We start from the raw sequence: 27737 nt of genomic DNA, 5'->3' as shown, positions 1-27737 counted from the left end.
AAAGCCAACAAGAACAGGCCGGTCACTCAATCCAAACCCGTGTCCGCCACTCTCCACCAAGCGATGGCCTCTCATAAAAGGCACCCTTCGTTGTTGTTTCCTTTGCGTCTCTGTCACTGCCTCTCGCCCGGCACACACTTTCTGTTACCTTCCCTCGTATTCCTTCTTTCCGGTAAGCTCTTCTTTTCTTTTTTCTTCATCCCTGTGTTCCGTCGTTCATAATGCGTTCCCCTCACACACACTCATGTCGATATAGTCTTCCCTGTTATGACTATTTTCTATAGTACTATAGAGCCTGGGCAGAACCACCCCCTCCGGGCATGCCCAATAGCAAAAAAATCCAAAAAATTACGCCGCAGCATATCAGCAACAGGATGTGCGCGCGGTTTTTGTGAAACGTACGTTTGTTTCGATTGTCGCCATCCCTCTTAAATGCTTGTGATTTCAGTGTGGCCATGTGAAAACATGGGGCGGTTTCAAGAGGCTGCGTTCATGGCCGAAGTGGCGCCGCCCAGGTTTTGACCCTTTAGGGCATACTGAATATTATCTGGCAATTTTAAATTGGGAATATCAACAATATTCCTGAACCTACATGTGAGAAAACAAAATGGTTTAATTTTCTTACGACTCACAACTTAATTAAGTGCAGCTTTCCAAGGAGAAGTTCAGACTATGTTTGGATTCTGATGCATTATGACCTGCAAATCAATAAAGAGATAGGAAAAACTCACCATAGAACCATGGGCTCTACAGGCTGGGTATGATATTGCATCTCTGTTAGAGTATTGGCAACCGACTTAGTCAGACTTACTTAGATTTTACAAACTACAGCTGTTAGTAAGACATTGTTTGGTTGGAAGGTTTCTAGAAGGAGGAAAGGGGAGGAGAAGAGAAATTATGTTTGGTTTTAAAAAAATAGAGGGGGGGGGAAATTTTTTTTTTGTCATTTAGTGCCCTCTTCTCTTTTTTTTTTTTTTTTAGTCCAAATTTAAGAGTTTTTAGAAGGAAAAGAAATATTATATCTCATAAATTATTCATGTTAGTTTTATAATATTTCAAGTTTATTTGTTTTAGTAAATTTTTTTTCCACTCTTTTTTCTTTTTAGCTCCTACTATTTTTTAGGGATCTTTTTCTACTCTTCAGGGGTTCTTTTTTTTTTTTCTGCATATTTCTTTTCCTTGATTTCATCATTTCCCACATGTTTTGTCGTTAATCTTTCATATCTTTTTCTCTTGTCTGATCTTTCAACTTATTTATCTCAATTTCATTCTTTTACATAGAGTATAAAACTCTGTGTATTATCTAATTAAGTATGTGAGGTTAAGCACATTATGTAATTAAAGATGGAATAGTTTAAAACTTATAACATAAATTTATTTATAATTTATATAATATGTTAAAGATTATAATTTTTTTTATTGACATTTATTTTGATATATGTTTATTTATAATCTATTTGTTATGTTTCAAGCTATCTGATTTTTTCATATTCACAAATTAGAAAATAATAATTATGATATAAATATCACAATAAAATAATAAAGAAATCTAAATAAAAAGATAAGGATATATTTGTCAACTTATAATTAACTCTCTTCTTTCTCCTCCTAAACCAAACAAAAATCTCTCATCTCTTCTTTTTCCCTTCAACCAAACAAAACTCATACTCTCTCCTTCCCTTAATTCATCTCCCGTCCCCTTCCCTTTATTGAACTAAACAAAGTCTAAGTTAAGGTACCAAACTACTCCTTCTGTTCTTTATTATAAGAGACATTTGATGCTTATGACATGTTTCTATATATAAGAGACATTTAAAAGTTGTCTCTACTTTTTTGTGTTGATTTTTTAGTTTACCCCTATTTATTTTGTCTCCAACTTATACTCTTTCTCCCTTTTACTTCTATTTCTTTTAATAATTTAATTGTTCTCTTTCATACTCTCTCTCCTTATTAATGGGGGTATTGTTGGAAAAAAATTATACTTTTTACACATTAATTGTCCTCAACTAATTTTAACTGTTTTTTTTATCAATATAATTTGGTTATTTGTCTCTTATAATAAGGAACGGAGAGAGTAACATCAAAGGACGCGTGTGTTCCAATTCTATCGCTTTCGTCCTTGCTTCTTTCTTGTTTTCAGTTCGATTCTTGCTTTCTATTCATTCTTTGTGCTGCAATGGTGTGAACGATTCCGTTCCTAATTCTTCAGCTCAAGACAAGATACTAGGCAGGTTACAAATAAATAGAAAAACCAACCAAGAAGAAGGCAGGTTACGCATTTACTATTGTTGATATTTAATAAAAGAACTAAAATACATTAATCATAAATGTGCCTCGTTTTCTGGAGCCAATACAGCGCCACGCCTATTACTTTGTGATAAAAGGACAAACCACAAAAGGAAATGGTCTGAGAAAGTCACAGGATGCCTTTCCTCTCCTCTGAACGAAGAGGCCTAATGTCCTTGCGCTACTACATTCATATAAGAAGCGCATTCTTTGACATGCTAATACTGCAATGCACGAGCTGTATTAACTTGCATCTCTTCCAGAGTGGTGCAAATGGGAGACGAGTTAAAGGAGAGGCTCTTGCAAAGGCAAGGAGACAGAGAGGAAGCAGAGCCACTTAGCAAAAGGGTGTGGAATGAAAGCAAGAAAATGTGGGTGGTGGCAGGGCCTGCCATATTCACCAGATTCTCCACCTTTGGTATACAAGTTGTTAGCCAAGCCTTCATTGGCCATATTGGCTCCATTGAACTTGCTGCCTATGCCATCGTCATGACTGTCCTAATCAGGTTCGCTAATGGTGTACTGGTAAGTACCCATCTTTCCATTTCCTTTTCTTCAGAATCTAATTTAGCTTGTTTATCATGCTTGTGGTTATGGAGCCAATCATCTACATGGTACCCTTGTGTAGAAATTTATGTTGAGATCAAAATCTCAGAATTGGAACTGTTCTGGATTGAGAATTGCAGCTGGGGATGGCAAGTGCTCTGGAAACTCTTTGTGGGCAAGCATATGGAGCGAAACAGTATGAGATGCTAGGAATATATCTTCAAAGATCGTGGATAGTGTTGTTCTTGACTTCACTCATTATGCTTCCTATTTTCATCTTCACCACCCCAATTCTGGAGTTTCTGGGCCAAGATAAAAGTATTGCGGAAGTAGCAGGGAGCGTTTCTCTGTGGGCGATAGGTATGATATTTGCTTTCATCGTGTCTTTCACCTGCCAGATGTTCCTGCAAGCACAGAGCAAGAACATGATAATCGCCTACCTAGCTGCACTTTCTATTGGAATTCACATTCTGCTGTCGTGGCTTTTGACTGTTAAGTATAAGTTAGGGCTCAATGGGGCAATGATATCAACCCTTCTGGCATACTGGGTTCCCAACATAGGTCAACTCATGTTTGTCATGCTCAAGTGCCCTGATACATGGAAGGGCTTCTCATTTTTGGCTTTCAAAGATCTCTGGCCTATAATCAAGCTTTCCCTTTCATCCGGAGCAATGCTGTGGTAAAGACACTAGTATTTTTTACACCATCAATCTTTAAGATTATGCAGAACCAATGAGCAGCTGATTGACTAATGGCTGACATTGAGTTACATGTGATTGTTTCAGTCTTGAGTTATGGTACAACACAATTTTGGTGCTTCTAACTGGGAACTTGAAAAATGCCAAGGTCGCCATTGATGCTCTGTCCATTTGGTAGCTCAACCTCATCAAACTCCACTGTTACTATTCTTTCTTAATTCCACTGTTTCATTGCTCTAGAAAACTAACACCATACTTTTGCAGCCTCAACATCAACGGATGGGAAATGATGATAGCACTTGGATTCTTTGCTGCTGCTAGGTACTACTTAATTGACAGTCATAAAAAATTTGAAGCATTCAAATCAGCTCAATAAATTATAAAAGAAACTGAATTTTGGTTTACTTTACAGTGTGCGGGTGTCAAATGAGCTGGGTAGAGGGAGTCCAAGGGCTGCGAAATTTTCCATCCTGGTGACAGTGATGACATCATTTGGAATAGGATTCATACTATTCATAGTGTTCCTGTTCTTGAGGGAGAGGCTTGCTTACATATTCACTCCGAACCCGGAGGTGGCTGCGGCAGTTGGGGACTTGTCACCTTTGCTCGCTTTTTCGATGTTAATGAACAGCATCCAACCCGTGCTCTCTGGTAACATCTTCATTCTTCATATTCAGTTACATAATAGGAAATGGGATTCATTACATTTCTATATCTTTTTTTCCTTGCTGGTTAAAAGGAGTTTCTATTGGAGCTGGTTGGCAAAGCATCGTAGCATATGTAAACATAAGCTGTTATTATCTGATTGGGATCCCTGTTGGAGTTGTGCTCGGTAGAATCATCCATTTGCAAGTGAAGGTGAGCTATCATTTGATGATATGACATACTTTGTCTTCCCAGAAAATGGAAAAAGAGTCTGATATATTGAATGATCTGGTTCGCAGGGTATTTGGATAGGAATGTTATTTGGAACATTTGTTCAAACTGTTGTGCTCATTATCATCACATACAGAACTGATTGGGACAAGCAGGTATTGGACTCGTTTGTATTTTATACTCAGTCTGCATCATTTGTGAATTTCGATTTAATGAATTGATAGCAGAATTTGAGGTAGTATTTGCATAATCTACAGGTAGAGATTGCTAAGCGTCGCGTTAAGAAGTGGGCTGTGGTGGACACTGAAGAATAAAATGGCAAAATTGCATTTTGGCCCATCTGCTTAGTGCGTGTTTGAGAAACGTGGCTTACTTCAGCAAAACACCGAAGCATCCCTGAGAGGATGCTCCTGCGTTTTACTGACTATAAACGTGATTCTGAATGCCTTAACACACCCCCGTCCTATCATCTCTAGCTTTTCATGGGACATTTGTATTGATCCTTGCTTTTAATTCCTTGCAAATATTAAGAAGAAGAAGAAGAAGAAATAGAGATAGATTGCTACTTGCCCTTATACGTGTGCCTGTGTGTATATTTTTCGAGTTTCTTCCTCATTTATATTGTTTTGGGTTATGATTGTATTTATCCCTATCAATATAGAGCGAGATATGATGCTTATTAGTAATTTCGATTTAATGAATTGATAGCAGAATTTGAGGTAGTATTTGCATAATCTACAGGTAGAGATTGCTAAGCGTCGCGTTAAGAAGTGGGCTGTGGTGGACACTGAAGAATAAAATGGCAAAATTGCATTTTGGCCCATCTGCTTAGTGCGTGTTTGAGAAACGTGGCTTACTTCAGCAAAACACCGAAGCATCCCTGAGAGGATGCTCCTGCGTTTTACTGACTATAAACGTGATTCTGAATGCCTTAACACACCCCGTCCTATCATCTCTAGCTTTTCATGGGACATTTGTATTGATCCTTGCTTTTAATTCCTTGCAAATTATTAAGAAGAAAGAAGAAAATAGAGATTGCTACTTGCCCTTTATACGTGTGCCTGTGTGTATATTTTTTCGAGTTTCTTCCTCATTTATATTGTTTTGGTTTATGATTTGTAATTTATCCCTATCAATATAGAGCGAGAATGATATGTACACTGAAGTTTACCACAAATGTTAATACTGATATGATGCTTATTAGTTAAATGTAACTGTGAATTTAAAATGCTTGGTTGATTTTTTTTTCCTTTTTAAAGAAAAAGATAAAGAAAATTTTGTGTGGTTCGCATTAATTTACACCTAATGCTGATTAAATATAAGTAGTAACTGGGGATGTCGCGTCAATTTTGGTTTTTTTCAAAAAAGAAAATGCGTCCAATGTAGACCAGAAATTGCATACATGATTACCTGGTTCGGTTTCTATCAGCAGCCAGTGAAATAAAATAATAACAAAACAAAAAAAGACGACGACAAATCTGTTTTCCGCGAGCATGGCAATAACAATTCTAATTGTTGAATATGTTCATAAAATATTAATAAAAACCAAAAGCAGGGTTAACAAAAAATTAGGTGACTCAGGACATGTGCATCAATTTTTTCAGGAATGATGTGGTGTCTTGGCTCAACAAAAAATTGAGTGACTCAAGCTTGGATATTTCTTCAAAGATTGGGCTTTGCAAGACTGACTGGAAATTGTGAGAAGTCAGGAACCATCATATTTTCACCCCTGAGACTTATATGACTGAAAGTATACTTGCTGACATTAGAATTAAAGTTGACCACACTGTAAAGAATTTTTCTGTCCTTGAAATTTTCCTGTAAAATCTTTCTCCTGCACAGTCTTTTTTGATGAATTGAAATCTTCCCTTTTTATTTTTTTAAAAAAAGCAAATGAAAATTGGAAAAATCCCAAAAAATGCCTTTAAAATTTGAAAACCCCAAATCAGAAATAACTAACAAAATGTGTTATTATTTGCTTTTCAAATGTTGTCAATTGTTATTAAAATATAATAAGTAGAACTGATTTTAAATTTTGAAATTTAAAGATATTCTTTTGCGAATCTGTTCATATTTTAAAGTGGTTGGCAATTTTAAAAATAACTAATTCATTATGCAGTGTATAGATCGTTCAAAATCCGCGCGCAACCTAATAGGGTCCCTTCATCCCCCTATTGTTTTGTGTTGTTGTCGGATCTTTATGTTGATCAGGCAGGACAAGAATTTGTTGGGTTTATTTTCTTGTTTCTGTTAAACTGTTTTTTCAGGTACAGACCGGTTTGAGGTAATCTCATGTTGGGCGCTAAATTTTCTTTCAATCCTAAATATAAAACCCTTATACACACTAATATAAGAATCTTATATATATGACCGGAAAAGTACGAGCATGTCTCATAGATCTAATCAGTAATCCCCCCCTTTTTTTTTGGTTAACTTAAATAACAATAATTTTCCTTTTGGCCAAGCCAAAAAAGGTTGGGTAGCAGCTTAGTGGCTCTAAAATTGGTGGATATGACCAACGGGATTAGATTTAGCGGAAGGGACTAGTCTCCCACAACGTGGTGAATAAATGTTCAAATCCCCGCTGAAAGAGGTATCTACATTTACTACCTGACAGTACCTCGAATAGGATTGCCTTCAATAGGAGGATACATATACTTTAGCAAAAACAAAAAAAATTGGTGGATATGTGGGCTGATCTAGCACATCCAGGCCAGCCCATCTTTAGCCTGGGAAGAACTAGGCCCAATTGAATCAAAGATGCTTTTTTGAGATTTTTTTGGAGATGGAATCTATCAATTTAACCCATTTATTCCCATCGTTTTTATGTGACGAAAAAAAAAAAATCCCATCGCTTTTAATTTCTATAAAATTTTGCCCATTTTTAATTTTAATAAATTGATAAGAGTTAAAAGAGTATTATAGCCTATATCCCACTTTCATATCTAGCATGGTTAAATTTGAAATCGGGCATACTGAAATTCATAATATTAAATCAATTGATGCAACCCACATTAAGTAATGAAATAAAGACAAATCATTGTTAGTTTATATGAACATCGACATGATTTATCTTGGCCAAAGAACATTAACATGATTGATTGTTGAGTTAAGCTGAGCAAGTGTTTGAATTAATTTATTTTAAATAATTCTACGTTGAATGAGACGAATATATAAGAATTTTTTTTGGGTACAAATAATATATAAGAAAACTTTTATCATCATCATTATTTGAATATATTAGGACAGGCCATATTTGCAGCCCTATCATTCGCATGAAAATTTTATTTAATGAGTCATGTGTGGCTAAGAAAAATGAAATTAATTTTTTTCTGAGCAAAAGGTATCATTTTATACTTTTATTAAAAATAATCCTATCAATTGAATATCTATTTTAAATAGGATAAAATCTCGATTCACTACGTTACATTATATTATTATATGGGAGTCCCCTTCCACCAATGCCAATGATTATTGATTTACAAGGAGAAAAGAAATGAGAGATGTGAGGAGAGCGGCTTGACTTTTCAGAGGATGGTCCCCAGAAGAATGGGATGGAGGAGTCCTAATTGCGTTCCTCACACATTCTTGGGGCTCAAGGGATTCACCCACCCCGCCTCGCCTCCCGTCACGTGTCCATTTTAAATGATTTAATGGCCACTTCACTGACTTTTGACGTGTTTGACCTCTATGAAATTCAGTTATTTATAAAAACATATTCCTAACATATCTCTTTAATTGTTTACATCATCGTTAACAATTTCCTCCAACAGTTACAATTGAATTTATATATGTACAAGATTAATCTCAACCTTAAATTAATTCTTTATTAATTTAAAACTTAATTAATCCAAGTAAAACAGCTATAATCTGGAATGAACTCAGGGATTTGCGGAGGAGGGAAAAAGGGTGCGCAATAATGCCTTGCTGGCTGGCTTTCTCATATATTGACCGACGAACTTTCTGTGTTGGAGTGGAACTCAGCTAGCTGCCAAGAGCAATTTCTATTACGGAAGAGGACTGGCGTGCTTCGTCTTCTAATTTTTTAAAAAAGTAAGGTGGTTGTAAGCAACTTCTCTTCCAGTTCCCATCAAAGAAAAAAAAAAAACCTACTATATAATGAAAAACCCCAATTCATCAATGTGCATTAAACAGGAAAAACACAACAAAAGCTTGCTTTGGCTTGCAAATATGGAAGAATCCGCAAGAAAGCTGCTGAGGAAGAAATATCTCCAGAAGAAGATGAGGAGCTGCCTCTGTTGAAAAGGGTATGGCAGGAGAGCAAAGTGATGTGGGTAGTAGCAGCTCCGGCCATATTCACTCGAGCCTCTACCTTCGGCATCAACGTCACGAGTCAAGCTTTTGTTGGTCATATTGGCTCCAAGGAGCTTGCTGCCTTCGCTCTCGTCTTCACTGTTCTTATCAGATTCGCCAATGGTGTTCTGGTATATATATGATTTCCTAAATTTCCCTCCTTTCTCGGATCCTCTTTATTTATTTCCCGAATGAGTTCTCCAATCTTGGAATGACGATGTCAATCTCCTGTTTGATAATATTCTCTTGTATCTAGTTCGGGATGGCCAGTGCATTATCCACTCTGTGTGGACAAGCGTATGGTGCCGGAAGATATGGCATGATGGGAGTGTACCTTCAACGATCATGGATTGTCTTATACTTCACTTCTTTCCTTCTTCTTCCCCTGTTCTTCTTCACTACCCCAATCATGAGGATGTTGGGCCAAGATGAAAGCATTGCAGATGTCGCAGGAACTATTTCTCTCTGGTCCATCGCCGTTGTTTTTGCCTATGTTTTGTCATTCACCTTCCAGACTTTCTTGCAATCTCAAAGCAAGAACGTCATTATATCATTCTTGGCTGCTTTCTCCATCGCTATTCACATATCGCTGTCGTGGCTTTTGACTATAAAGTACAAGCTCGGGATACCTGGTGCAATGATTTCAACAATTCTTGCATATTGGATCCCCAACATTGGGCAATTTATATTTGTCACATGTGGTTGGTGTCCTGAAACCTGGAATGGCTTCTCCTTTTTGGCGTTTAAGGATCTGTGGCCTGTGGTCAAGCTCTCTCTTTCGTCAGGTGCCATGCTGTGGTGAGTGCGTATGAACTAATGAATTTGTTTAGTTGTTTTTCGAAATGGAGTATTACATATAACGAAGCTAATAGGATTTGGGTTTTGTTAATTTTTCAGTTTAGAGCTCTGGTATAACACAATATTGGTTCTATTAACTGGTAGCATGAAAAATGCAGAGGTTGAAATTGACGCTCTTTCTATATGGTAACCATTCTAAATCATCTGGACATCCTACATATGTTGCTAGTTCATGTTGAGCTGATTGCATGAATGGCTTGTATAGATAGATAGGCTTTCCGTCTCTTAAGATGAAATCTTTAATTCTTACAGCCTCAACATCAATGGATGGGAAATGATGGTATCCTTTGGCTTTCTGGCTGCAGCAAGGTAATGGTATATTCTTACTTTCTTTTATCTCTATTGACGACCAAGTCATTGCATCTGTTAGCAACTGTCATTTTTATATTACCCTGCGAAATGAAAACTACTGTCACGAACTTCTAGTCATATATAAGTGTATTGCAAAAGTCTGATTATATTGTATATGTATTTACATGTATAAATGTGTAGTGTTAGAGTGTCAAATGAGCTTGGGAGAGGGAGCGCCAAGGCTGCGAAGCTCTCAATAGTAGTGACGGTGGTGACATCATTCACTATAGGGTTCCTTCTGTTCTTATTCTTCCTGTTCTATAGGGAACGGCTTGCTTATATATTCACAGCAAATGAACAAGTGGCGGCTGCAGTTGGAGACTTGTCCCCTTTGCTGGCATTCTCCATTTTGCTAAACAGTGTTCAACCTGTTCTTTCTGGTACGTCCATATTTTCATGATTGCTTTGTGATAGTTCATTTAACAGTGACCCCTACTGTAAAATAAGTAAAGGACTGTATTCACCGAGAATTGAACAGGGGTTGCTGTAGGAGCAGGGTGGCAAAGCATCGTGGCATATGTGAACATAGGATGCTATTACATCATAGGAATCCCGGTCGGAGTTGTACTCAGCAACTTTCTCCATTTGCAAGTCAAGGTACGTGTGATTAAGCTTTTTCATCATAATAAAGTCTTGTCGTGCTATATAATGAAGCATTTGAAGAGGCAGATTTTGGTTAGCAGGGAATCTGGATTGGGATGTTATTAGGGACACTGGTTCAGACAATAGTGCTGACAATTATTACCTACAAAACTGATTGGGACGAGCAGGTACGTACAGACAGATTCACTTTCACGGCCTCTTTAATTAATAACAGCTATATATATGTGTTTAAAGATGATGATGATCTGGTTAATTAATCACATGCATATATATGCAGGTAGTATTGGCTCGACGTCGCGTTAATAAGTTTTCTGTGGAAGACGATGAAGAAACAGACACGATCACATCTGATGATGCATGATTGGTATTATATATGACACATCCCAGTGCGCAGCACCAAATAAAGTGGACGCTTTCCATATAACATATGCCACAAGTGTGATACACACAGAGATGTTATCGTGATCAATGGAAATAACATGGGATTTGAAACGTACGTTGAGAGTATCTCAATTACAAGGAAATAACAGATCGCAGTACCTCAGATGGTGAGCATGAGTGGAGAGTACAGATCAATGAGAGACTCAAAAAGTGCCTAGAAAAAGAAAAGACATGACCACGTGCCCTGGTTAGGAGCATGGGCCACGAATAAATTGATTTTACCAAATGTTACTCTCTCCTGTTCTAATTATAAGATATTGTTTATAAATTATAAATGAAATATTATAATTAAGACCGGAGATAGTACTACTTAACATCATGACAAGTAATCAGTTAGCCTTAACAAAATCAATCTTTGTTTTAAACTTCATTAAATTTATAATTTACCCATATAAATATAAGAAAATTGTTAGGAAAACTTGAGCAAAACAGAAGAGGGATGTCTTTAAAAAAAGTTATTTGAAATAACTTATTAAAAAAATAAAAAAAATCTTTTCCAACAAAAAATCATCCCTTCTTTTAAATCTTAAACAACAGCTAGTAGCTCGCATGGGAATGAAACTCGGCTAATTTTTAACTTTTACAAAAACACACATAATTAGTTTCCAATTACTTTATTAAAAAAATTGGTCTTTCTCTTCAAACATATAATGCATGCATAAGTATAAATACACAGAATCCAGCTTACATAAATTACTTTTTCCCTTTATCTCACGAATTAGGCGAATGCATATCCATCTCCTATTTTTAACCGTGCAGGTTTTTGTAATTAATATATTCTCTCTTGTCCTAAATATAAGACTCATTTTATGGTGTAATTTACACCACAAAATAGATCTTATATTTAGAATCAGAAAAATATTTGTTTTTTTTTTTTTACCGGGCTTAGCACTCTTAACATTTTTCGTTTTTCGTCCAAAAGGCACAATCTCGATCATTACCTGAACGAGTATTGCATTATCGTCGCTCAATAACTTAACCGTTGTTATGCAAGAAGTATATCTATTTTTATCTTTTTTTCCAAGAAAAATCAGATATTTTGAATCAAATTTTTTTTATGAGACTTTGAATCAAAATTTTCAAAATCAAATAAATAAAAAGGAAACGAAAATTTTCGACTAAATTTCCTTTTTTTTTTCATTTTACCTTTTTAAAATGAACTTTCATTTTAGCTTTAAATATATTTTAAGCGATCTATTGTAATAGAAATTAACGACCGCAAACAAGCTATAACTGTCAGATAAAAGAAATTAATTATAAAATTTTTAATATGAAAAAAATTATATTTAAAAAATATTAGCTACACATATACCTAGAATTTTGCAATACATTTTTTTAAAGCTGATCAAAAATATGATTTTTATAAATGTTTTTAACTTTAAGGCTATCATCATTACTAAATAACAATACTAATGATTAGATTTTTGTTTTGAAAAAAGAAAGGTCCAAAATAGTGAGGAAGGGGCATCCATCCGGTGATTTGATCCAGTGATGGATAGAATTGGATGGTTCTGACAGCATTTTTATATATGTTAACAAATGCTAACAATTATAAATTAGCAGAAAACCAATTAATAGGATGATCACGGGCGCGCACACCACTCTGCTCTTGTCATCTCTATTCTCCTTCTTCCAGTACGGTTTGGCGAAAGGGGTTCATCGGGTATGTGCAAAGTTTTCTCTTTTTTCTTATTCATTTTTCGTAGTTCTTATATATGTAAATGATGAGTTTATTGATCTTCCACTTACTCCAGAATGTGTGTGTGTGTGTGTTTTTCTGTTACTTTGTATTGTGTGGCATATGCTTCTCTGTCTATCGTTCGCCTACATACAAATCAGTTCTAATGGACTGCTCATATAATTAAATCAGTTCTAACGATCACTGAGCAGCACCTTTCTAAGCCTTGATTTTCACAATGATCAACACTTGTTGTTGGCAACCACAACAAAAGCTTAATTCATTAGCTTCCTTCTTGCGAAGATGGAGATATCTACAGAAACAGAACAATTTGAGTTTCCTGTGGCAAAGAGGATATGGAAAGAGAGTAAAATGATGTGGGTACTAGCAGGCCCTGCCATATTTACTCGATTCTCCACCTACGGCATCGACGTGGCCAGCCTGGCTTTTGTTGGTCATATTGGCTCCAAGGATCGAGCTCGCTGCCCTCTCTCTTGTCCTCACCCTTCTTACCAGGTTCACTAATGGCTTCCTGCTACGCTTTCTTAATTAATAAATTCGTCTCCTTTCTCCCTCTTTATCATCTTACTTCCCTGATTGAGTTGCAAATTAATTCTTGGAATGCCAACATATATATTACTGTACGTAGTACAGAATGGCTAGTGCATTAGCGACTCTTTGTGGACAAGCTTATGGTGCAAGAAAATATGCCATGATGGGAGTGTAACTTCAAAGGTTCTGTATAGTCTTATCTTCATCGTCTCCTTCTTCTTCTCCTGGTTCTTCTTCTCCAGTCCAATTTTGAAGATGTTGGGCCAAGAAAAAAGCATTGCAGATTTGGCAGGGACTCTTCCTCTTTGGTCCATTGCTGTCATTTTAGCCTATGTTGTGTCATACACCTGCCACATATTCCTGCAGTCTCAGAACAAGAACTCTGTTATATCATTCTTGGCTGCTTTCTCCATCTCCATTCATATATTCCTGTCATGGCTTTTGACTGTTAAATACAAGCTTGGGATTACTGGAGCAATGATTTCAGTAATAGTGGCTCATTGGACTCCCAGCGTCGGTCAGCTTATATCTGTCACGCGTGGTTTGTGTCGTGAAACGTGGAATGGTCTCTCTTTTTTGGCGTTCAAGGATCTGTGTCCTGTGGTCAAGCTTTCTGTTTCGTCCGGTGCTATGTTTTGGTGGCTCTCCGATGCCCCTCTGCATGAACTAGTGGGTGTGTTTTTAATTGTCTGGCGAAATGAAGTAACTTCATATGCTAATCGGATCTGGGTTTTAAATTTCTTAATTCCTGCAATCTAGAGATCTGGTACAACTCAATATTGGTTCTTTTGACTGGTAATGCGAAAAATGCTGAGGTTGAAATTGATGCTCTTTCTATATGGTGATCATTGGTGAACTCTCTCTCTCGATCTCTCTCCAATGTTTTATTTGTTTATCCATTTTTTGGAATGTTTCACTTTAGTTACGCAGTGCATTAATTAATGGCTCATCGTATGAAGATAGGCTTTTCATTTTCTCTAAAGATGAAATCTCATTTCTTGCAGCCTCAACATCCTTGGGTGCGAGTTGATGATAGCCTTTGGTTTTTTTTTTTTTTTTTAATGCTGCTAGGTAATGACGATATTCTTTTCTTTTCATTGTTTTTTCCTTCTGTCAATAACCGTCATTCGTTGATTACCTGCAAAATGAAAACTAAACTGCTACGAACTCGTAGTCATATATAAATGTGAAGTGTGAGAGTGTCAAATGAGCCGGGGATAGGGAGAGCCAAGGCTGCCGGGTTCTCAATAGCAGTGACGGTGGCGACATCACTGACGATAGGGTTCCTTCTGTTCATAGTATTCTTTTTCATTACGCACAGACTTGCTTACATATTCACTGCAAATCAAGTGGCCGTTGCAGTTGGAGACTTGTCTCCTTTGCTTGCATCCTCTCTAATATACGCATAAGTTCACACACACAGAGGATTTCCGATAGTTCATTAACACTAACCGGTATTGTAATGAATTCAGTACGTATATGTTGAATTTGAATCTATATATGAAAATATTTATAATAATGTGAGTTGGTAATCTGAACAGGAGTTGCTGTAGAAGCAGGGAGGCAGATCATTGTGGTATACATGAACATAGGGTGTTATTAACTTGTAGGAATCCCGGTTGGAGTTGTACTTGGTAAAGCTATCCATTTGCAAGTCAAGGTACTATTCCCCATCTTAATATATGTATGTTTCAGTTTCTCTGCTCTCCTCTCACTTTAGAGTCGTGAAACATATGATTAAAAAAAATCTAACAAATAATAGCCCAAATTCTGACATATTATAATAGTATTTTAACAAAATCCCTTATTTATTATTACATTCGGTCCTTAATATGAGATCTTGTTTGACTTTTATTTTGGTTTTAAACATAAGACCTTAATCCTAATTTACTTTGTCTCTCATATTTATGTATTTTTTTAAAGTAATTATTCTAATAACAGTAGTTCTCTTTATTAGCAAAGATATTTTAAGAAAGACAACACTTATTTATTACAAATAACTAACTTAACTTATTACCTTAATTTACTTAAATTAGCCAACTAACTCTTATATTTAGGACTGAAGATAGTATTACATTAAATATATGAATAATTTAGATTTAAACGTGATAGCAAGCGGGGTCTTAGAGTTTGGGGGCAAGCGTGTTTCTTTCTGGTGTTTTGTTGATTAATTAGTGTTTGTTCGATGGGTTCAGAACTTCAGATTAAATTAACATAGAAGTTAACAGGGGCAATCTGAATTTTGCTTCTCTTACTAGCTGTTTGATTTCTAATCTAAAAGCGGAGATGAAACGATGATCGCGAGAAGGTAAAGACATAAAAGGGCCAAAAATTGCTTGCATAATTACCACATCCTCCTGCCTAATCTCAATAACAAGGAACACTTACAACGAGGTGTCATGCAAAGAAAAAAAATTACAAAACAAATCTCAAAAGTTGTTATTTTTCACTTTAAAACTTGTCATTACAGGCTGCTCAGGTTATTATTAAATCTTTAAGTAGTTATTTTTCTTTTATGGGACTTGATTATAATTCTCTCCAATAATAATCCCCTTGACTAAGCAACGACACAATCTTAAAAGAACAAGTTAAGCAGCCCATGAAGGATTTTTTTTTTTAAAGTGCACTCATTATTCTAAAATTATTTGTAACATAATTTCACCTCCAAAACTATTTAAATAGTGCAGTTTTATCGAAATGTGGTAAAAAAGTCATATTTAACTGTTTTTTTTGCCAACACATATTTAACTGTTAAGTTGCTAAGAAAGCAGGAGTTTGATCCAAAAAATCTGATGCCACATATTACTAGATAGACGACGTGTCATTTTTAATTTGATTTCTTTATTTTGTTGAAGAAAAGTCTTATTTACCTCAAAAGGCATTTTAAAAAAAAAAAAAAGAAATACCAATAGATGGGAGGAAGAACTGCGGCAACCTCGAGAACGGCCCCTCTTATTTTGCTCAAGAAATATATAAAAATATATAAAAGGTCGGGAAAGTAGAAAGGACATCTCAATTCTCATTGGATACCTAAATAAGACAAATGAGAGCAGCCGACTGGAAGACAGAAGGTCAAAGATCACGTTTATTAAGACATTACATTCAACAACCAATCCTCATGTATACGAAAGGAAAGAAGCAACTGAAGTTTGACAGGTAGGAGTCTCAAACAACATAGGACCAATATCTAAAACAACATTAACATACATGAATTACTATCTCCGGTTTTAATATAAAATTTCGTTTGATTTTTATTTTATTTAAATATAAGATCTCAATTTATTTTGTTTTTAATATTTGTATATTTTTTTAAGATAGTCTTTTTAATAATAGTAGTTCTAGTTACCACGCTTGATTTAACAAGAATATTTAGGAAAGACAACACTTATTTATTACAAATAACTAATTTAACTTATTTTGTTAATCTCCTTAAATTAGTCAACTACTCTTATAATAAAAAACGGAAGTAGTACATAGAATAGAATAATGAGAACCATCTTCTTTCTTAATTTTCATCTAACAGTCTGCCCCATCTATTTGACTGTAAGACTCAGCCTCAACCATCACACGACTCCTACTCACTGCTCCTTGCTTTTCTCCCTCCTCTAGTTTCCCTTTTCCCCATTTACCTCTTGTCCGCATCACATGACTCCGACTCACTGCTTCTTGCTTTTCTCCCTCCTCCGGTTTCCCTTTTCCCCCAGTTTAACTCTCGTCTCACATCGACTGCAATATTATATTCCCTGAGAATCCTATATTCTGAGAATCTTAAGATTTCTTCTTCTTTTTAATAACAAAGCCACGATCCTAATCGGGCAATTATATGTCACCCTTTCCTTTTTCTCGCCAACCTAATCAGACAAGTCAGTATTTTTTATGCATCTCGTAAGGTCATAATGAGGTCCATGCGCGGGCACACGCACATATAAAATAACACCAAACTCAAAATTGTTGGGGGGAAATTTGTGGCAAATACAATGCAAGTATTATTATTTAAAAAAAAATGACAACAAATACCCATTGAATTTATGAACCAACAAAGCTTATTAATAAAACTAAGCACGAGAGGAGCAATAAAAATTTTTTTACAAATATAATTAATAAAGTAGGTGGCGTCGAACGTAGGACTCCATGATTAGTTCTGAGAACAATAACTACAAAAGGCAATAGAAGAAATTCCTATATATTTCTGAAACTATTCTGAAACTTTGATCCTCACCAAAAACTGACATCCACCACTCTGCAGAAGCTTTCTACTGAGGAAGATGGAAGAATCTACAAAAAAACTGCTGCTGAGAAAGGAAGAATCTGCAGAAGAAGTCGATGAGTTGCCTCTGATAAAGAGGACATGGAAGGAGAGTAAAATGCTGTGGGTCGTAGCAGCTCCGGCCATATTCACTCGATTCTCCACCTTTGGCATCCACGTCACGGGACAAGCTTTTGTCGGTCATATTGGCTCCAAGGAGCTCGCTGCCTATGCTATTGTCTTCACTGTACTTATGAGGTTCGCTAATGGTATTCTGGTATGCATCCTAGTTTTTTGCTTTTTCCTATGTTTCTGTCTCTCTTTTTTCATCACTCTGCTCCAATGGAATATAATCACGATCAAATTAATGAAAATCACCACTGTAGCTGGGAATGTCCAGTGCTTTATCGACTCTCTGTGGACAAGCATATGGTGCAAAGAGATATTTCATGATGGGAGTGTATCTCCAAAGATCCTGGATAGTGCTCAACTTCACGTGTCTTCTTCTTCTTCCCCTGTTCTTCTTCACTAGCCCAATTTTGAAGGTGTTGGGTCAAGAAGAAAGCATTGCTGACGTGGCAGGAACCGTTTCTCTCTGGTCGATACCTGTGATTTTCGCCTACGCTATGTCATTCACGTGCCAGACATTCCTGCAATCTCAGAGCAAGAACATCCTCATATCATTCTTGGCTGCTTTCTCCATCTCCATTCATATATTCCTGTCGTGGCTTTTGACCATCAGGTACAAGCTGGGCCTTCCTGGAGCAATGATTTCGACCATAGTGGCTTATTGGATTCCAAACATCGGCCAGTTTATATTTGTCACATGTGGTTGGTGTCGAGAAACATGGCATGGTTTCTCGTTTCTGGCGTTTAAGGATCTGTGGCCTATCGTCAAGCTTTCTGTTTCATCCGGTGCTATGTTGTGGTGAGTCTCTTCTAATTTGATCCTTTTAATTTTATGAAATGAAGTAGTGGTAATAGGATTTGGGTTTTGTTAACTTGTGCAGTCTAGAGCTCTGGTACAACACGATATTGGTTCTCTTAACTGGTAGCCTGAAGAATGCAGAGATTGAAGTTGATGCTCTTTCTATATGGTAATTAATCACTCTGAATTTTCTCCTTTTTTTTGTTTTAGTTGTTTCGTCCATTCATTTCGTTCGTTCGTCCGTTCGTTTGTCAGTTTGCCCCATCGTGAGACCGTGTAGCTAGCTAGCCACCAGTCAGCACACCATCCTTTCTCTGCAGGCATGGTTCATTATATTGCTGTCCATGACATGTGATCCAAATCCTGAATTCCTCATCATTCCTTGAAAGTGGCTATGTAATTTAAAAAATAAAACTATAGCGAAAAATATAATTAAAAATTCTTTTATAAAATATTAAATCTAAATTATTCATATATTTAATTTAATAATTAGAACGGAAACGTCGTCCAATTCGACATCCCCACCCTTCCTTCTTACTGGCTTCAGCTAATTCCTTTCATCCATTATTGTTTACTTTCCTCCATCAACCCACATCTCAGCATATCAAACCATTCCACTTGTTAGTCACGAGTCTCATCCATCACTCTCATTTCTATCTGCACTCTGATGGCCACATTCCAACTTCCAACTAACCATAATTGCTGGTGACCCGCCTCACCCTATCGCTTTGATCGCCATCACCTGTTCTACCACTTAAAATCACAGACTATTCTGCATCAATCTCATGTTGCTTCATCACTCTTCCCTCACCTTTGATCCATTCACCAGCCCATATATAGACATATATGGTTTCTGCATTCTTCACTTATGTATTAACTAGGGTAGCATCTGCATGGAATATGCAGAGGCTGAATTTAAATTGATGCTCTCTCTATATATACGGTTCACTTTGAATCTTCCGACTTTGAATGTTACGTGTTTCTATTTTATACATCTTGTTTATTGCATCAATGGCCGGCAGATATATATAATACCTACAGGCTTTTCACTTCCTTTAAATTTAATTCTTACAGCCTCAACATCATTGGATGGGCAATGATGATATCCTTCGGTTTCTTGGCTGCGGCTAGGTAATGGCATTCTCTCCGTCTCTTCATATAGTTCATACAAGTCACTGTGTCTCTCTCATTAATAACTGTCCCGAATATAATTAATATTTTATCTTCATAATTTTATATATAAAATTTATTTGCAGTGTAAGAGTGGCAAATGAGCTTGGGAGAGGGAACGCCAAGGCTGCCAAGTTCTCAATAGCAGTGACGGTGCTGACGTCATCCACTGTGGGGCTCCTTCTGTTCTTATTCTTCTTGTTCTACAGGGAGAGGCTTGCTTACATATTCACTGCAAACGAACAAGTAGCTGCTGCTGTTGGAGATTTGTCGCCTTTACTTGCATTCTCTATATTATTAAACAGTGTCCAACCCGTTCTCTCAGGTGCATATACAAGTGTATATATATATTTCTTGTTTAATTTCCTGAGACTTCAATATTAATAATAATCAATCAATACACACACACACACTCTTTAAGTTTGATAATCATAGTAGTGGTTTAATTTGAGTCTTGAATTGAACAGGAGTGGCTGTAGGAGCAGGGTGGCAAAGCCTTGTGGCATATGTGAACTTGGGGTGCTATTACCTCATTGGAATCCCAGTTGGAGTTATACTCAGCAGGTTTCTCCAATTGCAAGTCAAGGTATTTTTAATCTTTTTATATTATTAGTGTCTTCCTTAAAAATGCCAAGCGTTTGAAAATCTACATTATGTGGCGTTTAATTTGCAGGGAATCTGGATTGGGATGATATTTGGAACATTGGTTCAGACAATTATTCTAATTATTCTTACCTGCAAGACTGATTGGGATGAGCAGGTACGTAATTTGATTAACCGCGATGTTTTCTACCAGAGAAGAAATTAATTACTACATGTGTAATAACATTAAAGATGTTGTTTAATGTTATCGCTTACAGGTCATGTTGACCCGAAGTCGTGTTAACAAGTTCTCAGTGCATGATCAAGAAACAGGCACAAATTAATCCACGTGATGCGTAATTATTTGATGAGGGGATAATGTTCATCAGTTTGTTTAATGTGAGTGTGCATCCCTATGAATCTGAAAGGGGATAATCTCGTCTTGTTGACAACTTCTATATTCAAAAAGCCTCGGCTTAATGAATAATCTAATTTTGGCTACAATTTTATGCTTAATCTGATTAAAATTTTGATATATTTGACTATTAATAATGAAAAAAAATAATACATAATGAAAAAAAAATACATTCAATAACATATTGTGTAAAGTGCTCTAACATTACATCACTTATATTTTGCTTTAACTATATGGACTTTCATCCATTTTAAAAACATATAGCCCGTTAATTCCATTAAGTACATTAATGTTTTTAACTTTGGCTAAAATTATTTTAAAAAATTCCAGTTTTTTTGTTTTCTTTTCCTTAACTATACCTTTTCTTTTTTATAAATAATTGTTTATTCAGTGTTTTTGTCATTTTTGGAGAGAAGCTCAAATAATTTAGTTAATGTTGTTATAAAAAAATTGATTTAACGAGATTGTATATTTTAATACTCCATTTTAATAATAAACATTAAATGCAGATTAATCAATAAAGAAAATCAACCCTGTTCATAGAATTCTAAATCAGATTCTTTCATAAGCTTGTCACGTGATTCCAAACAAATGTTGCTTGATCCCCTCGTTGCAATAGAAATCGCAGAGTCCATTCACCACGACCTAAAACCAAGGGGTAACATATGGGGGTATACCGGGGAGTAAGAGACAATCGCCTGAAGGATGGTAAAGTACATAGACTGGTGTACAGAGAGTAAGATATGCTAGCCTGACATAATTCAGATCAGATAAACTTGACTTTCACCCTTAATTTTCCCTCCTTTCTTTTCTTCTTTGTACAAATTACTGAATGATGAACTACGAAAATCACCTCAATAGGTTGTACGCCGGCAAATCTTTTACACTCGAGATATCTTCAAGAGCAAGCTCACGCTCTAACTGCGTTCTCGTGGCCTTCAGAACATCCTATTAAAAATATGAACCACTGAATAATCAAAAGCTGAAAAGTAGACCAGGAAAACAAAGCAATTCACAAAGTTAATAAAATTTATACATTAAATTCCATGTAAGAAGCACGCTTTGCAAGCCACTGAGCATCCATCATTTCAAAGGCGATACAATAGAGGTTGTCAAATGCCATCTCATCCTCTTCAAGCAACTGAAGAAAACGGATTCCCGTCGAAGAAGATGGAATCTCTGCAAGAAACATATAAACTCGTCAGCTGTTTCAATTGATACATGTGAGGGCGAATACTCAAGGAACACCTTCACAGTGCAGGGCGTTATGAACGAAAAAGGAATTAGTTTCTCAATCATTATCGACCTCATCTCATCAGCACACACCACAGCTGTAAAAGCTTCCTGCTTTTTCTTTTTTTTTTTAATCTCCAATTATTCATAAATAGCCACGATGAGACTCGAGACCAAGATTGATTCCATCTTGACACCCACCCTCACCATCCATCCGCATTGAGACGCAGGGACGCGACTCTTACAACACACAATTTTTTCTTTAAAGAGAATTCATGATACCTGCTTGAAGATCCAGCATTTGAGCCAACATAAAGGAGATATTAATTCCTGCAACGGCAAACGGATATTCCCACTCTGCTCTGATTCCATTTTCTTTATGTAATAATCGCTGGAATGATTCCTGTAACAGTGCCAAACAAACGTCTTTGATCCATGGAAAAGCACACTATGCCAAATATGAAGCACAATACATAGAATTGACATGATCATACATAGGGGAGCATGCAATAAACATGCAGTTAGTGCACAAACATTTATTGGCAAAAATATAATTGATATCCATGCAAGGAAGGAAACTTACTGGATACTTCTGGGCAAAAAAGATAAGATTTTCTAATGATATAAATCCTCCGCCCCTGCCAAATATGTCCAAAAGTTCATGTAACTCGTTGAAAACAAGAAATTACATCAGAAAAAAAGCTTCTTCGTTGCTAGAGTGATCAAAGCTACGTTTCAGAGCCACTATGAAATATCCATAAAATCTACTAATTTACTTGACTACCAAAACTTCTTCGTCATCAAAGCTATGTTTCAGAGCCACTATGAAATATCCATAAAATCTACTAATTTCCTTGACTACTCTAGATATGAGTAAATAACGTCTCTTCTTTTAACCACTAAAAATTCTCAATGCTTTCTTGTTAGTTTTCGAACTATGCTCCATAAAATTCTCTATCCTATGCAGCCACAGCCGTCCCATTCATATTTAGTTTAAATTTATCCACATACCTAAAATCTGTTGAAGGGTCCGCACCTTGCCACCCCATTTCTTTCCAAAGCTCTGATATAAGTCCGGGAAGTTTCCTGTCAGGGTAAGCCAATGTCCAAAGTTGCTTGAGTGCATCCTGTGACGCAAAAATATGAATTGATGAATTCAGAGATGCATATAAATGACTAAAAAATCAGTCAGGTAAAAAAAAGATGTCTATTGACTATTAAATTTGTACCCCTGCGTGATAGATTCTCAGAAAAGATGTCTTTTCAGCACAATAAGCAAACTATTGTACAGAACTAAATGACAGAAATGGTGGTTTCTAAAATCACAATCAGCTGATATACATACTTGATGCTCAGTTTTAAAACTGTCAAAGGGTACTTCAAGCCGGTGCCGTAAATTTCTGAGTCTTTCTTCCTAAGAAAAGACAACATGAAAAATAATCAAATATAACGTATAGCAGAGAACCATGAATTGTACAGAATGAGATGCCAAAATAGTACATTCTTTAAAGACACCAGTAAATGCAACAGTCTAATGTATGCAAAGTGAAAAGGCTACAATCTAATTATTTTATATTATCTGATGGATCCATCCATAAACATATCAATATGTGTTGAGGTTAAGAGAAATGGATGGAGGACAAAGACAGAATGCAAATGCATACCAATGGATGTTCAAACAGAAAAGCTGACCGATATTGAACATACCAGCCTATCCTAAAATATAATCCAGCACGTCCCACATGTTTGGTATGATATAAAACATGAGAAATTTAGTCATCAAACTACACCCTTCAAGTGAACAATCTATGAAAAAAAGGGTATATTTTATTCAATAATCATATTCGCATGTATTTTTTCTTACCTTCTATATCATTCAAAAGCTACAATGAGAAGCAGTCTTAAAAGAACCCAGTTCTCCCTGTTGAGTTAGAAGTATTCCCTTCAGCTTGAAAGTTTAACCCATGAAATGAATGGAAGGACAGCCCTTCTATATACTAAACCATTTAATATACTTGTTTAAATTACACTGAAACATGGGGTGTTCCAGATGAATCCAACTCTGCGATATTCATTCATGTTTCCTTTTCTTGGGTTTTCTTAAGTCAAACATTTTTCCGACGAGTAATATTCTACCATATGAATGCAATCTCAACATAAAAGACAAATGCAAAACAAGAATGCCAAAGTTAGAGAAGGGACAGGAATATGAGATGAAAATTTAAACATGGATAATACTTATATATATTCATAATTAGCCTTGTGTGAAGAAATAAAGTGAAAGTTCTCTACTTGAAATGCAAATGCGTTCAAACAGCACAATAGATTTACAGCAAAAATTAAAATTTGGGGTATAGGATGGTGACGAGTTCAATTACCGTATTTTCATTGGATAAAAATTTCCATTCATAACTAAATCTGATGCCCCCAGATGAAACAAAAATTAGCATTAAGAGGGAAGATAAGAAGAGGTTCCTCCTTTTGTTTCCCTTCACTTATTTTATTTTATTTTTTAGCTAGGCACAAGTATTCTCCTATTGGAGGCAATTTAGTTCAAAACATTGTCAGGCATTAAATGTGAGCAGCTTACCCAGCGGGATTTAAAAACTTACAAATAAAGGAAAAATCCTGTTCCAATATTTCCTGTTTCGTTTCATAGATCCTCAGTCATTCAAATGCAAGTAAGATTCTCAACACAAGCAATACTATTGCACACAGCATACAGCCACTTCATTCAGTCAACAATTATTGAAAAGAAAATGAACACATTTCTTCTGTGGGCTCTGAAAAGCAAATGACCAGAACCGAAATTCAGACATAATTACTTATACCTGCAGAGGGCTAAGAGAAGGAGGAAGAATCCTATTGTTTTCTCTATTTAGAGCTATAGAAGGAAGTGATATAAGTCGCCCAATCAATGATCCAGATCCTAGCACAATATTTGCTGCAATGACAATATGAAATAATTAGATACAGGTTAGGACATCTAAGCAATGCAACAAAAACACAAAGAGCCACACATACTTTTCTATTTTACATCAGTCAACAACAAGGAAAGGGTGAATCGACACATTAGAAAACATGAGTAACAAAAATATTGTAGATCAAACCTAAGTTGTAATGCAAAACTTTGATGCAATCCACATGTTACAGATAACATAAGATCTTTGTTTAATGGGAAAAGGGGGAAAATATCACATTAGTTGCAGTTTAATTGAATAATCATAACGCACCAGCAACCAGGTGTTATTAACAAAACTGAAATAATTCAACACCATACTAGCACATGCCTAATTGCAGGTTCGTGAAATAAGCCCAGAAATCACAGGCATACCTAACCACTGTGCCCATTGTGCTATGAGTTGTGAAAATAACGATGTCCAATGAAGCTGCTCCTTCTTTTTATCCTCCCATATATCTTCAAGTGTAGATAACTAAAATAAAACATAAGACAAGTAACATTGAATAAAATGATACTCCTCCGGTCCTTAATATAAGACCCAATTATTGAGTTAGTTTTGGTCCTAAATATAAGACCCATTTCTCATATTTATCAATTTTCTCTAAATTACCTCTATGGATACTCCCTCAACCATAATCAAGTAGAAGAGGAGAGGAGGTATTAAGAAAGATGATTATGGTGTTTTAAGAAAAATGTGTCACTTATCTCATAATTAACTAACTCACCTAACTTCCTTAATATAATCAAATTAGTTGAAAGGGTCCTATATTAAGGACCGGAGGAGTAATAATAATTATAGAAGAAGAAATCAGAGAATTGCATCCTTGAATGGTTTAAATGAGAAAAGAAACAGGTTTTACCCTCTCGCTACGATCATGTTCCCCTAGGAGGGGCTCACTCAAAGAATCTGTCCCTGATGTCTCAAAATGCTCACGGCTTTTTCCATCGACATCCCCATGATGGAGTCTCCTCCTCAATGTTCTTGATGACATTAATATGCTAATCAAAACAAGACTACACCAATCTTTTATCAGTCGAACGTAAGTAAATACATTCCACTTGCTAGACAGATCTTCCAATCAACTCACGTAACAACTATTTATAATCTGTTCAAATGCTGAAAATCATCTTAAGCAAAGGCTTACTCCCTTCAATTTCGCTACTCCAAGTACGAGAAACAGGCTCCCCCGGTTTTTTTTTTTTGGGGGGGGGGGGGGTGTTGTGTGCAGCATCAACTTATTCTAATTGAACTAAAGTTCAATCAGCGGGAAACAATTCGTTTTGTAAAATATGATTGTATAAACACCAAAGGCATGAAAAAAAACCCTAATTTTTTTTTTTAAAATTTAAAGCCTTCACCTCACAGACAAAATGGATATCATAGCAATCCTAGTCAATTGACAGGGAACTCGATGATGGAAACCCAAGTGCGAATCAACAGAATTTGGACTCTTACCTGAGAAATGTTAAGAGGATCGAGAGGCCTAAACAAGAAGAATAGAACAAACCAGGGAACCTACAGGAGCCTTTCAACGGTCACTTGCTCCCTGGGATATCTTTTCGTGCTTCTTAAGTTGGAGATCACATCTCCAACGCACTTTCGGGTAAATTCTGACTGGCGCCAGCGCCAGCGCCTCCCCCTACCTAAACTTTATTTAGGGGAAAAAACAAACAAAAAAGCGATTTCTGGCCGAACTTATAGAAAAACCATTTTTATTTAACAAAAAGATTCCCGCAAGATTCAACCTTTTACAAATAAGTAGTGGTTAAAAAGGACAAAAAAAACAAAACCTTTTACGGATAAGTAGCCCATGTCCTGCTGCCTACTACATACCAGTTGTCAGTTGAGTTAATTTCCGTTTGGTGTTAATATTTAATTAGTATTAAATAATTTTCCCGTTATTTTAAGGTAAACCTTGTCTGCACTCCACATGGGCACCAATCTTCCAATTAATTTTCAATATTTTTTGTGATATATATTTTAAATATTTATACTTCATAAAAAAATTACTCATTTTAGAAATTATAAATTTATTATCATGTAACGCAAACTCATTAAATTATGAGTAATTACTACTAAAATATCATAAATTTACTCGTTAAACAATATTTACCACTTAAAAAAGTACAAATTTGCAAATTAAACTAAAGTATTTATTACTAGTTTTTGAAAATAAATAATTTTTGAATTTAATTCATAAAATGATTTTAATGTTCATTTGTCGTAAGGGATAAAGGGAGCCGCATTTATGTGCAGGTGTGATGTCTCCGGCCACGTTATTTTTATGTTTTTTGAAGTACAAATGGTTTTATTTAATATATCGAATGTAGCACAGTAATGCCCGTTTAATTAATAAGAACATTCTTTAATATATCGAAAACGGATCTCCATCTCCGGTCTCCATTGTTACCCTTCTTCTAGTAATGAAATACGATGAGACAACATCTAGAATTAGAAATAACGTTCAATCCTCTAATCAAATTAACAACAAAAGTTTAACCATTTATTTACGATTCTCCCACCAGTCATCCAAACTACAAATCTGTAGCGTTTTAGAGTACAAATTACGAGGGAAATAACGTGGTTGACCCATCCAGGTCTCATCAGACAAAAGATGAGGACAGATAAAAGTAAGAGGCAAGCCTCACCTCCGCATAACTTACAAGAATAAAGATGAGGCTCGCCTCTCTTTCTTACCTGCTCACACATCTCTTTTACTCAGGTAACGTTTCGAAAGATTCGTACGAACGCTTCGCAGCAGCCACCATTAGCTGATTAAGCAGGATTTGTGAAGAAAAAGGTCTACAAACAGCACATAAAGTCACCGTCTAGTCGTAGAATTTTGGTTAGGGTTGGGCTGGGTGGAAGTTGGGTGGGCCTACACAACAGCACGTAAATGTAGCGCTCCTACTGTTCACTAAATCGAGGAACTCTGATCTATAAACAAAACCAAACGAACTGCCCTGTAAACATGCTCCTAATGACAAAGGGAAAAAG

The 27737-nt window shown here is 36.0% G+C and overlaps 4 protein-coding genes, 1 long non-coding RNA gene and 1 pseudogene across 9 annotated transcripts; 5 read left to right on the top strand and 1 right to left on the bottom strand.

Annotated features, from left to right (window-relative positions):
- The first annotated feature begins 145 nt into the window (after positions 1 to 145).
- On the top strand, positions 146 to 4923 carry LOC114724666 (protein DETOXIFICATION 21-like). Of its 2 annotated transcripts, none has more exons than XM_028911067.1 (9): positions 146 to 172; positions 2550 to 2811; positions 2973 to 3511; positions 3618 to 3704; positions 3795 to 3851; positions 3943 to 4181; positions 4270 to 4388; positions 4475 to 4561; positions 4664 to 4923. In XM_028911067.1, exons 2-9 carry the CDS (start codon positions 2560 to 2562, stop codon positions 4718 to 4720), a joined length of 1437 nt encoding a protein of 478 aa, XP_028766900.1. In that variant the 5' UTR covers positions 146 to 172; positions 2550 to 2559; the 3' UTR covers positions 4721 to 4923. The 2 variants fall into 2 exon arrangements, with proteins under 2 accessions (XP_028766900.1, XP_028766901.1); XM_028911068.1 differs by lacking the exon at positions 146 to 172 and adding an exon at positions 742 to 758.
- A 3709-nt stretch (positions 4924 to 8632) lies between these two features.
- Positions 8633 to 12530, top strand: LOC114724667 (protein DETOXIFICATION 21-like). 2 transcript variants are annotated; one of them, XR_003738339.1, is made up of 9 exons: positions 8633 to 8851; positions 8977 to 9518; positions 9618 to 9704; positions 9831 to 9887; positions 10071 to 10309; positions 10408 to 10526; positions 10613 to 10699; positions 10810 to 11025; positions 12413 to 12530. XR_003738339.1 is itself a non-coding variant. In XM_028911069.1 (8 exons), exons 1-8 carry the CDS (start codon positions 8696 to 8698, stop codon positions 10891 to 10893), a joined length of 1371 nt encoding a protein of 456 aa, XP_028766902.1. In that variant the 5' UTR covers positions 8633 to 8695; the 3' UTR covers positions 10894 to 11183. The 2 variants fall into 2 exon arrangements, 1 of the variants encoding a protein (XP_028766902.1); XM_028911069.1 differs by lacking the exon at positions 12413 to 12530 and having other exon boundaries at positions 10810 to 11183.
- A 56-nt stretch (positions 12531 to 12586) lies between these two features.
- On the top strand, positions 12587 to 20557 carry LOC114724665 (protein DETOXIFICATION 21). Of its 2 annotated transcripts, XM_028911065.1 has the most exons (10): positions 12587 to 12636; positions 14745 to 14863; positions 17450 to 17726; positions 17836 to 18377; positions 18460 to 18546; positions 19452 to 19508; positions 19634 to 19872; positions 20015 to 20133; positions 20221 to 20307; positions 20408 to 20557. In XM_028911065.1, exons 3-10 carry the CDS (start codon positions 17469 to 17471, stop codon positions 20471 to 20473), a joined length of 1455 nt encoding a protein of 484 aa, XP_028766898.1. In that variant the 5' UTR covers positions 12587 to 12636; positions 14745 to 14863; positions 17450 to 17468; the 3' UTR covers positions 20474 to 20557. The 2 variants fall into 2 exon arrangements, with proteins under 2 accessions (XP_028766898.1, XP_028766897.1); XM_028911064.1 differs by lacking the exons at positions 12587 to 12636; positions 14745 to 14863 and adding an exon at positions 16305 to 16359.
- LOC114724645 (protein DETOXIFICATION 21-like) lies at positions 12874 to 14923 on the top strand (annotated as a pseudogene).
- A 505-nt stretch (positions 20558 to 21062) lies between the features above and the next one.
- LOC114724661 (ELMO domain-containing protein A) lies at positions 21063 to 26395 on the bottom strand. Of its 2 annotated transcripts, none has more exons than XM_028911061.1 (10): positions 26196 to 26395; positions 25600 to 25753; positions 25112 to 25211; positions 24609 to 24721; positions 23123 to 23191; positions 22789 to 22904; positions 22361 to 22415; positions 22060 to 22180; positions 21581 to 21723; positions 21063 to 21492 (listed from the first exon to the last, which is right to left on the bottom strand). In XM_028911061.1, the coding sequence occupies exons 2-10, from the start codon at positions 25729 to 25731 to the stop codon at positions 21394 to 21396; spliced, it is 948 nt and encodes a 315-aa protein (XP_028766894.1). In that variant the 5' UTR covers positions 25732 to 25753; positions 26196 to 26395; the 3' UTR covers positions 21063 to 21393. The 2 variants fall into 2 exon arrangements, with proteins under 2 accessions (XP_028766894.1, XP_028766895.1); XM_028911062.1 differs by having other exon boundaries at positions 21229 to 21492; positions 25600 to 25738.
- An 821-nt stretch (positions 26396 to 27216) lies between these two features.
- On the top strand, positions 27217 to 27728 carry LOC114724663 (uncharacterized). Its single transcript, XR_003738338.1, has 2 exons — positions 27217 to 27320; positions 27365 to 27728. It is a non-coding gene; the product is annotated as an uncharacterized LOC114724663 (long non-coding RNA).
- Positions 27729 to 27737: the final 9 nt, after the last annotated feature.

Source organism: Neltuma alba, unplaced genomic scaffold, assembly GCF_004799145.2.
Source record: "Neltuma alba isolate B1F8T4 unplaced genomic scaffold, ASM479914v2 tig00012194_pilon, whole genome shotgun sequence".
In the NCBI taxonomy this organism is placed as follows: Eukaryota; Viridiplantae; Streptophyta; class Magnoliopsida; order Fabales; family Fabaceae; genus Neltuma; species Neltuma alba.
The sequence above is the reverse complement of the archived record's forward strand: the minus strand, read 5'-3'. Positions and strand labels throughout refer to the sequence as shown.

What these genes read in the sequence shown, in the direction of transcription:
- LOC114724666 (XM_028911067.1), top strand. Translation starts at nt 2,560, where the DNA reads ATGGGAGACGAGTTAAAGGAGAGGCTCTTGCAAAGGCAAGGAGACAGA. An exon ending in GGTTCGCTAATGGTGTACTG is followed by an intron (nt 2,812 to 2,972) that starts GTAAGTACCCAT and finishes TGAGAATTGCAG; the next exon opens with CTGGGGATGGCAAGTGCTCT. An exon ending in CATCCAACCCGTGCTCTCTG is followed by an intron (nt 4,182 to 4,269) that starts GTAACATCTTCA and finishes GCTGGTTAAAAG; the next exon opens with GAGTTTCTATTGGAGCTGGT.
- LOC114724667 (XM_028911069.1), top strand. Translation starts at nt 8,696, where the DNA reads ATGTGGGTAGTAGCAGCTCCGGCCATATTCACTCGAGCCTCTACCTTC. An exon ending in GATTCGCCAATGGTGTTCTG is followed by an intron (nt 8,852 to 8,976) that starts GTATATATATGA and finishes TCTTGTATCTAG; the next exon opens with TTCGGGATGGCCAGTGCATT. An exon ending in GGCTTTCTGGCTGCAGCAAG is followed by an intron (nt 9,888 to 10,070) that starts GTAATGGTATAT and finishes ATAAATGTGTAG; the next exon opens with TGTTAGAGTGTCAAATGAGC.
- LOC114724661 (XM_028911061.1), bottom strand. Translation starts at nt 25,731, where the DNA reads ATGTCATCAAGAACATTGAGGAGGAGACTCCATCATGGGGATGTCGAT. An exon ending in GTTTTAAAACTGAGCATCAA is followed by an intron (nt 22,905 to 23,122) that starts GTATGTATATCA and finishes TTTGCGTCACAG; the next exon opens with GATGCACTCAAGCAACTTTG. An exon ending in AATGCTGGATCTTCAAGCAG is followed by an intron (nt 21,724 to 22,059) that starts GTATCATGAATT and finishes TGTTTCTTGCAG; the next exon opens with AGATTCCATCTTCTTCGACG.
- LOC114724665 (XM_028911064.1), top strand. Translation starts at nt 16,322, where the DNA reads ATGTATACGAAAGGAAAGAAGCAACTGAAGTTTGACAG. An exon ending in GGTTCGCTAATGGTATTCTG is followed by an intron (nt 17,727 to 17,835) that starts GTATGCATCCTA and finishes TCACCACTGTAG; the next exon opens with CTGGGAATGTCCAGTGCTTT. An exon ending in TTCTCCAATTGCAAGTCAAG is followed by an intron (nt 20,134 to 20,220) that starts GTATTTTTAATC and finishes TTTAATTTGCAG; the next exon opens with GGAATCTGGATTGGGATGAT.